Source organism: Astatotilapia calliptera, chromosome 4, assembly GCF_964374335.1.
Source record: "Astatotilapia calliptera chromosome 4, fAstCal68.1, whole genome shotgun sequence".
Taxonomy (NCBI): Eukaryota; Metazoa; Chordata; class Actinopteri; order Cichliformes; family Cichlidae; genus Astatotilapia; species Astatotilapia calliptera.
The window spans coordinates 28,584,819-28,602,290 of NC_137425.1; the positions used below are offsets into that span (position 1 = coordinate 28,584,819).

The 17,472-nt window shown below is 38.4% G+C and overlaps 2 protein-coding genes across 3 annotated transcripts; one reads left to right on the top strand and one right to left on the bottom strand.

The window, feature by feature from the left end:
* Nucleotides 1-1,155: 1,155 nt before the first annotated feature.
* Nucleotides 1,156-8,344, top strand: nosip (nitric oxide synthase interacting protein). Its single transcript, XM_026165894.2, has 10 exons — nt 1,156-1,318; nt 1,549-1,635; nt 1,759-1,864; nt 3,277-3,358; nt 4,096-4,231; nt 4,428-4,579; nt 5,056-5,172; nt 5,542-5,612; nt 6,919-7,027; nt 7,258-8,344. The coding sequence occupies exons 1-10, from the start codon at nt 1,171-1,173 to the stop codon at nt 7,327-7,329; spliced, it is 1,080 nt and encodes a 359-aa protein (XP_026021679.2). The 5' UTR covers nt 1,156-1,170; the 3' UTR covers nt 7,330-8,344.
* rcn3 (reticulocalbin 3, EF-hand calcium binding domain) lies at nt 7,825-17,379 on the bottom strand. Of its 2 annotated transcripts, none has more exons than XM_026165897.2 (8): nt 17,240-17,379; nt 16,339-16,562; nt 15,000-15,193; nt 14,217-14,389; nt 14,055-14,115; nt 13,876-13,967; nt 13,414-13,521; nt 7,825-8,586 (listed from the first exon to the last, which is right to left on the bottom strand). In XM_026165897.2, exons 2-8 carry the CDS (start codon nt 16,554-16,556, stop codon nt 8,479-8,481), a joined length of 954 nt encoding a protein of 317 aa, XP_026021682.1. In that variant the 5' UTR covers nt 16,557-16,562; nt 17,240-17,379; the 3' UTR covers nt 7,825-8,478. The 2 variants fall into 2 exon arrangements, with proteins under 2 accessions (XP_026021682.1, XP_026021681.1); XM_026165896.2 differs by lacking the exon at nt 7,825-8,586 and adding an exon at nt 11,073-11,361.
* Nucleotides 17,380-17,472: the final 93 nt, after the last annotated feature.

Consider the following 17,472-nt stretch of genomic DNA (forward strand, 5'->3'; position numbering starts at 1 on the left):
TTTTTGCTTACTTGAAAACTGACTTAATAGTTTGTCTGTCCTTTTGGACTTTCAAAGTCTGTGTTCCAGACAAAGTTAAAATAAGATTTTTGAGCTTTGCAGATAGGCTCCTTCTTTTCAGTGCTAAAATTATGGATGTGTAGCTTTAGTGTGCAGAAGAAAACTTAAAACTAAAAAAAATGTAAGTGCCCTAACTATGAGAAGGGACATAGATATGGCCTATGTGGGGAGAATACACGTTTTAACTGTGGTGGGCAGCACAGCATTATAATATTAACAACAACTCTACATCATGTAGAGAAAAGTCCATAAATGGATAACATTATTTTTTCACTACATATTTAATCAACTGTACATATTAAATTAAACACAAAAAAGAAAAAAGAAAAAAGAACTGTGTAAAGGTAACAGAGAAGTTGTTTGTTTTTTTTGTTGCATGGATATATATAGATATAAAATATGATGTTGATAAAGGATGGGGGAAATTCAAGAGGACCAGTAGAGAGGATCATCTGATAATGTTACAGTGGAGTGCTTGAAGTTTATAATGGCAAAAACTGAGTAATGGACACTAATTAATGGAAATTTAAAAAAAAAATCCTTAATGATGGAAGTAACACACGAGTAGGGATGGGCAAAGCGAGGCTTTTCTATGCAGCTGTGCAGGACTTGGATTGAGGTTTTGAAACAGTCTGACACCCTCATCCATAGCGACACCTAGTGGCTTTTAAAAAAAAAATTATCTATCGCCACATCTTGGTAACCGTGTTTGGTGAAATAAGGACAAGCTATGCATAGTTCTCAATAAGGCCACTTATTAGACCAGTCTATCAATAGTTATTAAGTGATTAGTGATTAATCATTGTTTTGGGGGAAATCTCCATAAAAACAAGTAAAGAAAAACACCAAGATTGTTCAATATCAGACTCCTTAAACCTGGATGACTGAGAGCTTACACAGATATATGAGAAAGATAGCAGAGGATCAAGAGCCTACTTAAATTGAAGTTAAATTTGTTCTTTTTTTTTTAACTTGCTGTAGTACAAAAGAACATTAACAAAATTCTAAGACAGACAAATTTGATTGAGAGCATAGGAGGGGTTTCCTTAGTGTGTCTGTCTGTGTGTGTTATTTTTGTTTCTTGAGAAATTCTATTCCACTCCATTCCACATGGCGGCGCTAGTGTCATTTTTGGGTGGTTTTCTGGTCACTCACCAGTGTTCGAGTAACGCGGAGAAGAAGAACAAAAGAAAATACAACGAGGAAGAAGTGCGTGTGGCTGTAGTCTGCGTTAAGAAAAGATTGTTAAGCGGATCTGGTAATAATAATTTGCTTGTAAAACTTTTTTAGTCCCAACTGGCCTTTTTGTTTCTTTTTATCTGTTGCCCTCTTTTCAATCGTTTGGTTTGGCAGTGTGTTTTCGAAGTTTGAAATAACAGCTAATGTTAGCATAACAGCTAATGTTAGATATCTCTGCTTATATCATCAGCTGTAACAAAATAGTTTCCCAAATATGAGACAAATTATGAATTTTGTCATTTAAATTAGAAAAAACCCGAAGGACAATGACTCGCCATGGAAAGAACTGCACAGCTGGAGCTGTCTACACATACCACGAGAAGAAGAAGGATACAGGTGAGACATCCTCAGTGCTGCGAGTTCTTGTCTTTGTTCTCTCAGATTAGTCCGGTCAGAAAGAGGACATGATTTTCTGTATAATCTCTAGTCATGTCATTATGTAACTCTGATCCTGCTCAGCGGCCTCTGGTTACGGGACGCAAAGTGTTCGACTTGGCAGAGATGCAGTCAAAGACTTTGACTGCTGCTGCCTGTCCCTGCAGCCCTGTCGGGATCCTGTTGTCACGTATGTTTTTTACTCCAACACACAAACACCTGCACACAGGGGATCAGTTCATCACTAACTGAATAATTACAGTAGAATTTTGAATAGAGTGGTATTCCTTTATCCTTTATATATAAAAATGTGGAAGGAATTTTCATTTTATATAAACTCTCAACAGCCTTAATAAATGAATACATTCATGAATTTATTTATAATGAACCTTAGATCATACTACGCAGTTTCTTTAATGAATTCAGTTCTTTTACGTCACGTGGTTCTGTAGTCTTTAGGTGTTTGGTTTTTATAGACCTCTAGCATCTGACAGAGAGGAGCAGAGTGATCAGGTGGTTTCTTGGTGGAGACGAATTCTAAATTATATTTATGGATAGCTACAGGCAAGAGGCTGTGTCAGTGACATAGTACAGGATGTGTATAATGTTCTGAACTGATTTAACAACAACACTCTGCACGGCTTTTTTTATTAGCTACAGAGCAAATTGTGAACTACTTGCAATAGAACAGGAGGAGCTGCTGTGACAGGTCTGTAGGGGGAGCCGTCATTCTTTAATACAACTGTGTTTGCAATCCTGTGGAGCTCCAGAGTTGATATTAACATATTCAACTTTTAAATGATTTCATTCTGGAGGGGGGGTCTCTCCGAGCCAGCCTGGCCTTACGTGGAAAAGTAATTTCCCCTCCTAGTGACACCAGGCCTGATTACTGCCAGACCTTTTAAAACAGGAAGTCAGTTAAAATGAACTTAAATAAATAGAACAAAGTGAATTTGGCTAAAAGTTCTCAAAAAGCAACACAGTAGTGGCAGGTTTAAAACATGTCAACAATGTCAAAAACTAGTAACAAAAGCATTTGAAATGGTGGGTTTGTGCACCAGATCTGCGTAGTATTTTTGTGAATAAGGCTTTACTGCAAGTGACCTATTCTTATAATAGGACAAATGAATCCAAACCATCGTCAGCAGAATGACTCCACAGCACAAAAAAACAACCAGATTCTTTCACTGTAGACATCAGACTGTAAGATTTTTCCTTTGTAATTTAAACGAAATTAGTCCGTCTAATCCAGGGAGCCTTGGTATCAACCAGTTACCACAGTTAGCCAGGTCAAACAGATCTGGCATCATGCTTGTTTGGCAGTCGTGCAGTCTTGCAAGTGATCAGCAAACACACACCAACTCCATCTTATTACAGGTCAGGAGACTTCACCTAGTGGTCAAGTTCTGTGCCACAGCATTCTACAGTTTCTGACAAATAGACCTGAGCTCCCAAGCTTTATATATTTTTAATTAGTTATTAATCATATTTAATTGAACTATGAGTAATTATAATAAGCTCTAATAAACACACACACATTAAAGCATACGATCTAATGTTAGCATATGTGTAACACTGTCATGTTTCTGTTTGTGTGACCAGTCCAGATGGATACCTCTATGAAAAACAGGCCATTCTTGAATATATTCTTCACCAAAAGACACAGATTGCCAAAAAGATGAAAGTAAGTAACTCACTTAACTGTTCTTAACTCCTCACAGGTGCTTGGACAGTCACGTCCACAGCTAAACACCATGGGGTTGTTTTATGAATCAAGGCTTAATCATCGGGGTAACTAACACTGAAGAAGAAAGCCATGCAGACCGAGCTGTGTGCTATTTGTCACTGGAATCTACATGTATTCATTTGGTGATGTAGAAAATGTTTGATATTTTTGATTAGACAGAATTAACAGAGCTTGTTTGATATTTAATACCAAAAATACTGAGTAGAAAGTTGAATTTGACTTTGGCAATAAGGTGATTTCCACATCAGACCAGAAGACAATGAGTAAATTTTAAAGTTTAAAGTTTCAGAGCTCTAATGTTCAGCTGTACATGTTACACAGCATATAGCATAAAAAAACTCTATTTAAAATATTAACTGTTGATGCATTTTGTGCAGGACAAAAGTTAAATGACTTTTTATACAAGTGCACACAGACCCTGAAAGAGCGCACTTAAAAAAGAAGGTTGATGAGCGCCATTGCGACTGGGTTTTTTAGGCTTTGCTAAGCCAGCTAATCCAAACAGAGCTTGGATATGTTGAACTTGCTTCATAGTCACTCCTGTAAACAATGAAACAAACAACATAAAATCTACACTGCAGCCAACACATATGAAAGAGCTTTCTCTAAGAAATAATGGCCTCTTGTCTAGAACTGTGAGTGCTTGGCTTTATTTTCTTCCTTGATTTCTTCAGGCGTATGAGAAACAGAAGCAGGCGCAGAGGAGCAGCAACCAACTTGAGTCCAAGTCAGAAGAGCGAGAGAGAGTGGAGAGGTTTAAAACAAAGGAGAACAGCATTGTATCTAAACCTATCAACCCCTTCACATCTGGTGCGTGCATGACTGTCAAAATATACCTTACGATGTTGGCCACAAGAGGGAACCAAAGCTCAGACTCTACCCCACAGACTCTGCGCTATGGCTGCTGCTGTCGTCACTTGTGTTGTTTTAATGCACCCAAACTCTTTTTAAGACATTTTTTATAATGAATACAATTCTGTCAAAACTGCTTTTTTCTTTTTTTCAGGTAAGAACATTGGAAGTGAGAAGGACGGGACACAGAGCAGCCCTGGAGAATTATCCAGTGCTGCCACAGCTGCAAGTTCCAGCCAGAGCCTGCCCAGTTTTTGGATTCCCTCACTGACACCAGAGGCCAAGCCCACTGCTCTCAAGAAACCAGTGAGTGACTGATGATGTTTCTCATGCCGAGGAAGGAGTTGAGCTACACTGGGTTTTTTTGTTGTTTTTTTTTTAAACAGAAAGAGAAACAGGAACACCTCTTTGTTAACTACCCGCCATGAAATTACTTAAAAATGCTGGTGTAATAGACCTTGGAGCACAAGTGGGCCAGATTTGTGTGTGTTTGCCAGGTTTACCTGTTTACTTTATTAGTCAGTGTTTTAGTGTATGAATGTTTACTCTGCGTTCCTCTTTTTGATGTTGACCCTCTTTCAGAGGCCAATGTCAGGTTGACCTGACATCATGATCATGTGGAAACATCTTAGGGTGTCACAGAGTTCCTACAGCTTAGTGACTACGCTTACTCAAATATATTTACTGCTAAATTTGAGTATTTATGGGAAGTAGTTATTAAAAATGTAATGGCATAATTTTGTAATGGCTGCACTTTTCTGTCCATCTCTAACATCTGTCAGAGCAAGACTGTGTTATGTCCAATGTCTGGAAAACCCATTAAGATGAATGAGCTTATCACAGTGCGTTTCACCCCCTTGGACCCAAGTCTGGATCGAGTTGCCCTGCTCACCCGCCAGGTCAGTTTACTCAGCACACAGAAATAGATTGTCAGGCTTAGAGCATCAGAAATTTTATCTCATATATGCAAGCCCTCAGACTTGGTAGCTGTTAGCATGTTTTTCTAAAACATTACATTACACGCTTCTTTGTAGCTGTGAATACAAGTTATTTAAATTGAAGAATAAACAAAGCAGGTGTAGTCAGAATTTGAATTAGAAGATTCACACAGGAAGATGTTAGCTTTCTCTATGGCAGCTCCTTTTAACAGCTGTGTGTGTTATTGGTTAAGTCAAGTTGTTTTGTGTCTTAGATGAAAATTCTGTGAGTAATCAGTCTGGTAACTTCACTTTGTCTTGAGGCTGTATAATTTTGTCATTTCTTTCCAGGACAGGTACATATGTACAGTGACCAAAGACGTCTTGGGCAACAGTGTTCCCTGTGCTGTTCTTCGACCATCGTGAGTGCCACCTGTATTTGTTTATGAACAAATTTAGAAGTCCCTCTGACCATGCGTACCAACAAATGACAGCCTGGCTGTCTTGAGAATTAGAGCACAAGTCTTTAAAATTACTTTTACTAGTACAAATTAATACCAGTAAGCCCAGTCCCACCTGTCCTCAGCAACCTCCGTCCCTCGTCTATAAGGGTTTTTCATAAATCTGCTTGTCTGGGGGATCATTGAACACTTTGGTTTTAACACTCAGCTCTCTCTTGACCATGACAGACCGTGCGTTTGTACTTCTTTCTCCTTAAACCTCGGGTTCCTGTTATTCCATTTTCTACAGTCAGGCTTCTCTCCTACAACATTGTCAACGTGTTTCTTTATATCGAGAAATGTGGGCAGGGCAGTGTGCAAATTGTGTGGAGTTTTCACATGGCTGCTGGTTACGAACGATTCCGAGTTACAACAGAATCAGCTGCTACGCGTCTTTCATAAATCAGACAGAAATTTTGAACACAAATGTATGTTTTGCACAGGATAAAATCATTTCCACCCTAATGTTAGTAAATGGGGTCCAATGTTCTCTGGAGTGTGAGGGGATATGTAACATTAGGGCTGTTCGATATAACCATATATATCGGATGACGATATAAAAACATCTATCGTTTCATTTTACACTATCGTTTGTTTCGTGGTGTCGCAAAATAAACTCTTTTCATCGTTTTGATGGTCACTGTAGTGGCTATATTCATTTCTTAAAGTTCTCTCTTTCTCTTATAATATAACCACGCTAAGGACGGACAAGCACCTGTTTTTATGTGTTGTCGTTAGCAACAACGACGGTAAAACCATTACGTGTCCGCTTGTTTATTTTCCACATAAACCTTTCAGAATAAAGCTCAAGATCCTGTTGAGACTTTTCAAAATAAATTGAATCACGTGAAAGAGTATGCAGAGTATTTACAGATGAGAAGCAAAAAAGAGCCGTCAGGTGCTAAAAAATAAACCTTAGACTCAAACGTTAGAACAGGCTTTTCCCCGCAGCACGCCGTGTAATAAATACTAAGTGTAATAAGCGGCCGTTACAACTTATGTCTAAAAATGTATAGTTTCATGCATCGGTTAAAACACTCGACTCCAGCTACACGACACCCAGCTGGAAACACTTCACGCAAGTCGAGCTGCCCGAGATTCGCAGAACTTTCAGAAAATGTTACATTTTTGTGATTTATATCGTTATCGGGATGATAGATGTCTTATATCGGGATATGAGATTTTGGTCATATCGCACAGCCCTATGTGACATGTGTCCTGTGTTCAGGGGCGCTGTGGTGACGCAGGAGTGTGTGGAGAAGTTGATCAGAAAGGACATGACTGATCCTCTGACGGGAGACAAACTTTCTGAAAAAGACATTATTCCACTGCAGAGGGTATGTGAAAAATAATTCTAACAGTTTTTTTTTTAAAAAGGATTTCAAATGTTTATTTTTGAACACTCATCCCAATGTTATGAATTCTGTTGCTGTCACTCAGAAATCAGAGGTGTCATGCTGCAACCTGGCAGACACAGAAAACGTGGTTCGCTGTTTGAAAGCTGACTTTTGAGGAGCAGAGACTTTTTCTCTCTTTAACTGTACTGTGGTCCTTTGTGTTTTGAAAGGGTGGAACCGGCTTTGCAGGTTCTGGGATTGACCTCACGGCCAAAGAGGCTCGTCCAGTGATGCAAGCGTGAGGCGACCGAAGACTCCACAGTGGTGCTCATTCTGTAACTTTCTAACTTACTTTATAATGTCTTATGACTTTTTGCTTGACAGTATTTCCTCCTGAATGTATTTTTATTTTGCTGGAAAATGCTTCCGCTGACTGTACAACACAGATTTGCTGAAACTGCCATCCAAATGTTTCTTACAGATTAATGTCAACAATTTCCTTTAAATAAATCAGCATTTAAGGCTTAAATCCATACTATTATTATTTGGTTTGATTTATTTTGTGCTCAGGAGGCACCGCAGGTTGTGAACTAATCAGAAGGTTAGTGGTCCACACACTTTAGTGTCTTTGATCTCCAAATTGCTCCTGATGCTTAGCCGAGTGTAAGGATGTGCATAAATATGCTGTATGAAAGTGTGTGTGTTGTAGGAAAAGTGCTTTGAGTAGTCAGAGCAGAAATGTACAAGTACCAGTGTATTTACATTTTTTCAGCTTTTATGGACTACAGGTAAGTTTAGTCTCAATGTTTTTATTGTGTTCATATCATAGATGAAATTTACAATCCAATGCATTGTCTGACAAACTTGAGTGGGTGCTCTAAACATGCATGAAGTCCTGTTCTAAGCAGATCTGTTGTTGTTTAAATTTGAGCTGCTTCACTGTTCATGATGGAGATCTTCACATCGGGCCTCATTCACTTAGATATGCACAGTAATGTTCTTACTTTGAAACATGCTTTCTTGACATTTTTGTCACTGTGTGTATGTTAGTGAATCAGTCAACTGGGCTGTGTCCAAACCTGCAGTCTCCATAGTACCACAGTACCACACCCCCACTTCCCACGCTTTCCTCGGGTGAAGTGGAGAAAGCAGTAAGAGAGTATGCCCTGCTAAGGCTAAAAAGTAGATGAAACTCTGTAGAAACTCAAACAGTAGTTTCTTGTAACACTCACTGTAGCTCAGAAAATGTATACAAAATTTAAAGAATTGAATTATGAATAAAAATGTATTACTAATAAACATGTACCCCAGTTTAAAGATGAGTCAGTTTTGTAAGATAAGTGTGGCCTTAAGTGTTTTAAATTTGTATAGGATGAATCAATTCAGATAAGAAAATATTCACAAGTCATAGATTTTTGTGTAAAACATTTGTATATGGGACCAAACTGAAGTCACAGTTCATCACGGCCATCCACCCTCATCCCTCCATAGTCGGTCATTGTACTGGTCTTGATGAAGTCCATCTTGTCAAGTATCTCAGGTAGACTCAGACGGCCATCCTGATGAGCAAAGTAGAGGGATGCTTGACGCAATTTGAATTGAACTGAATACTTTATATTCTTATGGAGTCTAACAGTAAAATCTTTACTTTAGAACAAATTATGTTTGTAGGCTAATCATTTTTACAATGTGTACTGACCAAGCGCTTCATTAGATATGATTGTTTGAACATTGTTATAATTATGTTACAGTACAGAGAGATACATTAGCATTTCCAGATATCCGCGGAGGCTCAGTTTGAAACTTCACTGTGCAGCGCTCTGTTCCTGTGTTTTGTTTTTTTCAGTATTAAGGCAAAGGATGCGAATTCATGTTGCAAATCAACACACATTAAAAACTAATGCAAAACAAGCATCACCTCATCTGTTCCCAAATAATACATTTTAGTTTTAGCAAAGCATATCCTGCACGTTATTCCAAAAGGCTTCCTTTCAGTGTTTTTGTTTGGACTTGATTTTTCTTTTCACTGCTGTGTAGAATTGGTCGGGACATTATGAAATCTCAAAGATCTATTTAAAATTCACAAAATTGCTGAAATTGAGAAAAGCAAAATGATACGTTTGAAACTATATGCATGAGAAAAAAACTGTATACAATCTGAGAATATAGCACAACTACTCGATTGTCCAAGTGTAAAAATGGTAAATGGCCTGTATTTGTATAGCGCTTTTCTAGTCCCTAAGGACCCCAAAGCGCTTTACACAACCTGTCATCCACCCATTCACACACACATTCACACACTGGTGATGGCAAGCTACAATGTAGCCACAGCCACCCTGGGGCGCACTGACAGAGGCGAGGCTGCCGGACACTGGCGCCACCGGGCCCTCTGACCACCACCAGTAGGCAACGGGTGAAGTGTCTTGCCCAAGGACACACTGACCGAGACTGTCCAAGCCGGGGCTCGAACCGGCAACCTTCCGATTACAAGGCGAACTCCCAACTCTTGAGCCACGAGTGTATATGTATATTGCTGTCACATGACATACATTCAACAGCCACTTTATTTGGTAATGCCTGTTCAACTGTTTGTTAAAGCAAATAACCAGTTGGCCAATCTCATGTCAACAACACAAAGCATTTAGGCAGGTGGACATGGCCAAGTCAGCCTAAGAATCACAATGGGGTAGAATATGATTTATGTGATTTTGAATGTGGCGATTGTTGATGCCAGACAGGGTGCTCTCCCAACTCTCAGGTTTATGAAGAATGGTCTAAAAAAGAGGAAATATCCAGCGAACGTCAGTTCTCACCGCTCACTCAACTGCACCTTAAAGCAGATCAACCAGCTAAGAACAGGAAACTGAGGCTACAAATGGACCTGGATAAATGCTGTACTCCAATATACTCCAGTATACTCCAGTCCTCAGATCTCACTTAGAGCAGAACACCTTTGGTATTTGGTAGAAGGGGAAATTTGGATGTACAGCTGACAAATCTGCGCCAGCTGTGTGATGCTGTGAAGTCGATCTGGAGCAAAATCTCAATCTTCATGACGTGCAAATATGACACAAGATTTAGAGTATGTATGCATTCTATTTCTTTCAACTAAATCTCTTTTGAGAACATGTTTATATTTGCTTTTAACTGACAGGCAATTTCACTGTTACTACTGACAGTGAATCGGTCTTGCTCTTTCATAGATAGTTGGGGGTGGGGGGGTTATTACTGTACATCAATACAGTAGCAAATAGTCTTTAGTAGGGAAGTATGTGTAGAAACAATAAGAAAGAGCAATACTGGTTTTTGTGCCAAAGTATTTAACCCTTGGTGGAGCTAGTTGCCATGCTTCCTCACTTCACTGTATTGTCTTTTGCAAAGAAATACATTAAACACTTTGACACTTTTTTCTAAGCTGCTTATTACTGAATGGCATTTATTGAAATAAGCCAGTGCACTTTAATGTTCATGACATAGTCATCTGCCGTGTTGAAGACTACTTAGCTTAAACTGTACACTACAGAAAACAGTTTGATACCATAATACTGTAAAATTATAAGTCATAATTTCAGCATGTCCCTCTCCAGAGGAATGCATCTGTTTGTAATGGATGTGAATTTGTCCTGCAGCAGCCACCGTAGCTAGGATTATACACAAATAATTCAGTTGACTACAATCTGCAACTTACTGTCATCTAGCAGTAATATGTTTTTTGTATACTTTATAAATCCCCTGTAGGGAAATTACTCTCTGCATTTAACCCATTCACTCAGTGAAGCAGTAGGCAGCCACCAATCCAGCCCCCGGGGAGCAGTGTGTAGGGACGGTACCTTGCTCAGGGGTACTTCAGGGTAGCCATTCGGTGGATTTGAACCCCCAACCCCCAAACATGGGGCGAACACTCTACCTTTACACACTGCAACTCTAAACTTAATCACGAAAAAGGCAGAAACCAGCAACATATCTTACACAATTCGAGAACAACTCTGACAATTATATTTGTAATAATTTAAATCATAATGTGACTAAAGAATAATAAGTACAATTGTAGAAAAAGAAGACTTTAATCTCTCCCACACCCTCCCATCCACACACTCAGACAAACATTTGATAGCAAATTTTGACATGCTGCTTGTTATAAGAACATTATTGATTACACAACTAAAACAGCATAATCCAGACCCAAGTCCCACACCTACTCTGATATCCCCATAGCTACATTTTCATCAAAGTTCATCGTGCTTCTTCGTTAAGTCTTCACCATAATTGGTAGCCTGACTGCCCACAAACATGTTCCAGTTGGCTAGAATCTCCTTCTTGGTTATTCTCTCATCCTGTTGTTTGGTCACCAGATTCCATCCATTGGTTTCATTGATTTAGTAGTTTGAGTGAGAGAAGGAAAAGAAGGAGTAATGAAGAAAGCAAGAGACAGAAAGAAGCTTGTTAATAATTAATCCAAAATTAACACAATTATTTCAAAGACAAGTGATTTTAAGTTAGCGCTGTGTTGACCGAACTCTCCAAAATGCTGGAACTCTTATACTTATTACAGTACTGTACAAAGGTCTTGAGCCACCGCTCATTCTTTATATTTTGCTGGAAAAAGTAAAGGGAAACAGGTGCAGCAATTTATTTAAAAATTCAAAATACATGGAAATGATCAAAAAGAATTAAACCAACTTCAAAGTGCTTGAATTGCACAAACGTTCACCAGTAATGATTGTAATATGTACTGTTAGAAAGAGGGGGTTTGAGGGTATCACATGGTTGTCAGTAGGTAGCATAGGAGTAACAATGACTCCAGACATGCCTGCAAAAGTATGACACGAGTAAGACTATCATATGGTCTTCCCAAGGGGACACTAATGGGGACGCACTGAGTACTTGTGAACATTGTAACTTTTGCATTGTATTATTGTAGGGTCTTTACTGTTTAAAATAAATTCCAACTCTTGTTGTCATTTGGTGCCTTATAAATAAAACTGATTTGTATCTAAAACATCATGTGTAACTATGAATTTTAAAATTTAGTTCAAGCTTCTAAATCCATTACTTTGGTCTATAGCTTTTCGATACACCCTGTACAAGGGTTAGGGGTTAGGGGAGCATACAAAATCACTCTGTACAGCATATACAGGTAAAAACAGACTGTACAGTTCTAGTCTGCAAGTCATTTATTCTTCAAAAGAAACTTAACACTCTCAAGCAAGTTTTCTTGTCATTTCTTTAAGCAGCGATTCTCCAGGCTTCCTGAAGGAGATTCCAAACTTCTTCTTTTGATGTTGTGTTCTCTATCAAGACAATCCTACACTGCTTCTTTAATGTTAATGTCTGGGCTCTGGGGAGGCCAGTCCACTGATACTGATAGGCCTCCATTGTGTGTTTTTTTTCTATTCAGGTATGCAGTGTGTTTGTGATCGCTGTCATGCTGGAAAATGAAGCTGTTGCCATCACACTTTCCAAAATGCATGGCAGATCAAAACTTGACTGTTCATTATTTCACCAAGTTTGACAAGATTGTTAACACCACTGGCTCATATTCATTCTGAAACCATAACAGACTATCAGCTGTGTTTTACAGATGGCTATTCACTGTTTTACCTCTCTCTTGATCTCCTCCACACATACTGACAACACCTTGAATCAATCATTTCAAATTTGGGTTCATCATTCAGACCTGTTGTTGGCTCTCTTCCGCAGTATGTCTTTTATCCTGTCTTCTTTCTCTCTCCCCAACCGGTCGCAGCAGATGGCCCCGCCCCTCACTGAGCCTGGTTCTGCCGGAGGTTTCTATCTGTTAAAAGGGAGTTTTTCCTTCCCACTGTCGCCAAAGTGCTTGCTCATAGGGGGTTGGTTGTTGATTATATAGTGACTTGAGGCGACTGTTGTTGTGATTTGGCTCTGTATAAATAAATTGAATTGCCACTAGCTTTTAATTATACTACTTTGGTTTCCCCTGTTTCTCTTCCTTAAGGACAGCTTTTGACAATCACCTTTCCACTTTTTCAATCATTTTAAACCCAGTCTTTGTACCTGATCATTTTCAAAGACAAACTTTGAAAGACCTTCAGGAAGCCTGAAGAAGTATTGTTCAACACCACCTTTAACATGTACAAGAAAGTCTTGGAAACAAAATACACGGATATAAGAAGGGGCTCAAGAATTTTGCACAATGCTATTGTTTACATGGAAATATGTTTGGCAGCTGCCACTATTTTTCATGACGGACCAAATAAAGTGCTGTATTTTCGTCGGCTACACCTACATTGTTGGAAAAATGAACTGGTAAATAAACGTAATTGCTCTGGTTTTTAATGTCAAAATAAAGCCAGAAAAAAAGCTACCAGAATTAAAAGAATTTAGAATTTAAACAACGATTAGTCTACCTTGTCAGTGTCTGTCTCGTGGATCAAATGTTTGGCTTCATTGTCAGCATGGTCAACCTCTCCAGGCAAAACCCACTGTCCTACTTCGTCAGCATCCAGGTACCCATCCTAAACACAGAGAGAACATTTAAAAGTAACCGTAACAGTCTAAAACCTCCTAAGTGGCACTGAGAATCTGCTACCAGGAGTAGCAGCTTCTTAAAGTTGGACCAACCCAAAAACCTTGGAAAATGCTAGTGGTTATAGCAATGTAGCCATTGCCTGTTCCATTTTATCTATATAGTACCAATTCACATCAACAATTATCTCAATGTAAGCAATGTGACCATTTTTTTTGAGGCTGAAACGAATCCTTTTACTTTTATGGGTTTATGTCAAATTGGTACCATAACTGTGTTTATAGGTATTATTTTTCTTAATGAAAAAAATCTGTTTCATTTTGAAGAACTAAGGATCTTTTACCTTATTGGTATCCCTGATCTCCGAGAAATGTTTCTTCTCTGTCTGGACCCAGTCAGGCTCACTTTCCCCATCCTCGGCTGTGTACATATCACCTGTGAAACAAGAATAATACACACATTTAGGACTGACAGCCTCCAGTGCAGAGAGTAGCTGCTCAAATGGTCAAGTAAGTAACCTACCGATGTATTCTTCCAAGTTGATCTTCCCGTCCCCATTCTTATCAATGTCCTCCACAGTTTCCTGCATAAGAATATCATTCAGTTTTCACAATTAAAAATCCAGTGATAGACACAATTTGCCCCATTTACATTTACATCCCGGTAATCAGTAGTAGGCTTTACCTGAATTACCAAATCTTTCATGTAATCAAACTCCTCAGGGTGAAGGAAGGCAGTGAACTCCTCATGTGTGGCAATGCCGTCACTGTCTCGGTCAGCCGTCTTAAAGCGCCTTTCATCTCTTTTGAGCATGGACTTATAAGTCTCCTTGTCATCAATATCATCAAACTCCTCTCCTAAGAAAAGAAAAGATTCATTTTCAGCACATCATTGTCTTTTGGGTGTGGACAATCCACTGGCACTTGGTTGACGAGAAACAGAAAAGTAGTAAAGCACACAAAACTCAAACTATGGGAAAGAAAAGGCCAAATTTAATGACAAGCAGTAGTGGTGTATAAACACAAAGGAAGTGAAAAGGGGTGACATGTTTCCCAGCATATTTCTAAATACTTAGAGCTAGTTGTATAGTAGAGAGGTCTCATAGCTGAAGGCTCTGCCTCTACTTTAAGAAACTTTAGGAAACACAAGTAAATCTTCACTTTGAGAGAAAACAATCAGTGATCGAGTGATTGGGCTTTGGATGGAACTTGCGTTGGAATAATCCTAACTCTAGAAATTTGAATCATTTGCATTTCCACTTGCTAAATAACACTGCGCCCTTCATCCACTGTGCCGTTTACAGAAATCAATGTTAGTCTCTACTGTAATTAAAACATTTATTTTCCACTATTATGGTGATACTAAAAGCAAAAAGCGGAACAGGCAGAAAAGGAGATTATGGAAATTTGATCAAATAGGGAAAAAAGGAAAAGAATAAAAATCGAACTATTAAGGTTTCACACACACCCAGATAGTAGCCATAGGTGGTGTTTTTATACTCCTCCCAGCTTATCTTGTCATCTTGGTTCTTGTCGTAGTCCTTCCAGTGTTTGTTAACATTTTCCTCGATGTACCTCCTCTGTCGGTGTTTGATCCAATAATGCAGCTCTCCGTGGCTGACGTAGCCATCCTTGTCAGTGTCGATACGGTCCACTATCTTCCTGTGAAGGGAGATGGAGAAGTTTCAAGTCATGATTATGTCTAGTGTCCAGACTATTGTATCAAATGCTAATTTTTATATCCAACTGTCCTATTTGGGCTCTAGTCAATGTGGAGTATGTGAAATTCTAGTCTGAACTGGGTAATGAGTCTTACTAAGTGCTGAAATGCTTTAGACCACAGGCTACATTCACCAATACAGTATGTTACACCCATGACAAAATTCAAATAACACTGGATTATAAACACTGACGTCTTTCGACTGTGAGAGGAAGCTGGAGTACCCATGGAGGCATAAAGAAAACATGCAAGCTTCATGCTTCTTTATTAGATTCAACCAAATTATTGTAGCCACTTTGTCATGGACTGTAACATATTAGATATTAGATACAGTATTAGAGATTCTGTAACTGTTTTTTGAAATGGGAATTACATTTTGACTAGAGGCACATTCTTTAATCGTCTCAGGGTACTTTCATCGAATGGTAAAAATTCTGAAATGGAGCATACTTAGACAGAACAGCTATAAGTTTGTCATTCATTCATTATTACACAGAATCGAAAGCTCCAGTTAGATTAACACATTAGTATCAGCCTAGTTTTATGCCTTAGAGCCTAGCTACAATTTACATTGAATATAAATTTAAAGTCAATAAATTATGAAAAATTAGGTTTAAATATCTGGTGAAAAATCATCCATTTGTTCATGACAGTGCAGATTTCTGACATTTTGTGTATATTTAGGTGAATGTGAGTGTAAAACTTAAGTTAGACTTGTATCCACCTCATATTGTGTATCTTTCTGAATTTTATACGTACGTATTTTTATTTATACAGTAAATTAAGTCAAAATTATATTTTTTCATGTAACTGAAATGTTTCATTATTTGGTTTAAAACCATTAAGAAAGTTACAGACTAAGTAAGTATACACGTTTTATACAAAACATGTGCATACTTACTGCATTTGATGTATTTTACCATGTAATATATGTAATACATATTAGGGAATTTAACACATGCATATGTGTGAAGAAATGGCTTTTATTTTTCGCCACACCATGGAAATCAGAATAAGATTTCTCTAGAGCCGCCCCTGAGGCAGAACTGGATAGTTTAGAAAATCTGTGATAGTATGTCCAACTTACGCTAATCTATCTTTGCTCTCCTCAGGAGTCAGCTGGTCAAAGGTCTTGGCCTCTTCTTTACCCAGGAAGGCCTCATGGTCATACTGGAAACTGTGAGCATCATCATGGGCGTGGTCACTCAGATCAGGCTGGTGATGGATGCGCTTCTCCTGAGCAGGCACAGCAAAGGCAACAGCGGCCAGGAAGTAGAGCGATGCTAATGAATTCAGCAGCATCATAACTGACTTCAGGGGGTGAAGAGAAGACAAAAAGTCAAATTCACATGGAGAGCACAGACCATATGAGAGAACACAGCACAAAGTATAACACACAATACACTATTACAAAACACACGTACACTACTCAAGGAATAAAACACAATAGCTGAAAGTTGCAATATATATATATATATATATATATATATATATATATATATATATATATATATATATATATATATATATATATATATATATATATATATATGATATTTATAAATGCACAGGGATATAAATGAATAGGAGACAACGAAGAACCAACAACATTTGAAGACTGTACTTCATTCAACAAAATAAGTACAACTCATTTTACTGACATACAATTTGAGTTCTTCAGTCTTTTCCCAGCATTTTTTCTGAGCTGGTCATTCTTGTTTATTTCTTTGCTTTAAAAGTCGTCTGCAAGCTCAATAGTTCAGGAGCAACAATGCATTATTGACACTGATGAAAAAAGAAAAATCTGGTATCCGCAGCGTCAAATCACAGTAAACGATTCATGTCATCATGAGGTAAAAGCATCCATAATCACTTTCTCGCTCTCTTAACATTGAAATTCATTTTTAAAGTTCTGATAGAATAAATACACAAAAGCTCTGTCATACACCACACATCACTTTTTACATGCAAGAAAAAGATGAACTCACCAGCTTTGTTGCGCCACTTTTTACAATATACAGGTAGAGGGTCACTCCAGAAACAGTCCGCGTTGGCAAACGCTAACTTTAAATAACAATGGCAATTGGGCGGGTTTAGATACACAGCTATCCAATCATCAGTGCCTTAAAGAAAACTCTAACCAATAATAAGTATGGAGGCGGGGCGGGAGGGAAACGTTTCAAGGCAAGTTCTTATTGGCTTCTTACCGCCACGTTGTCAT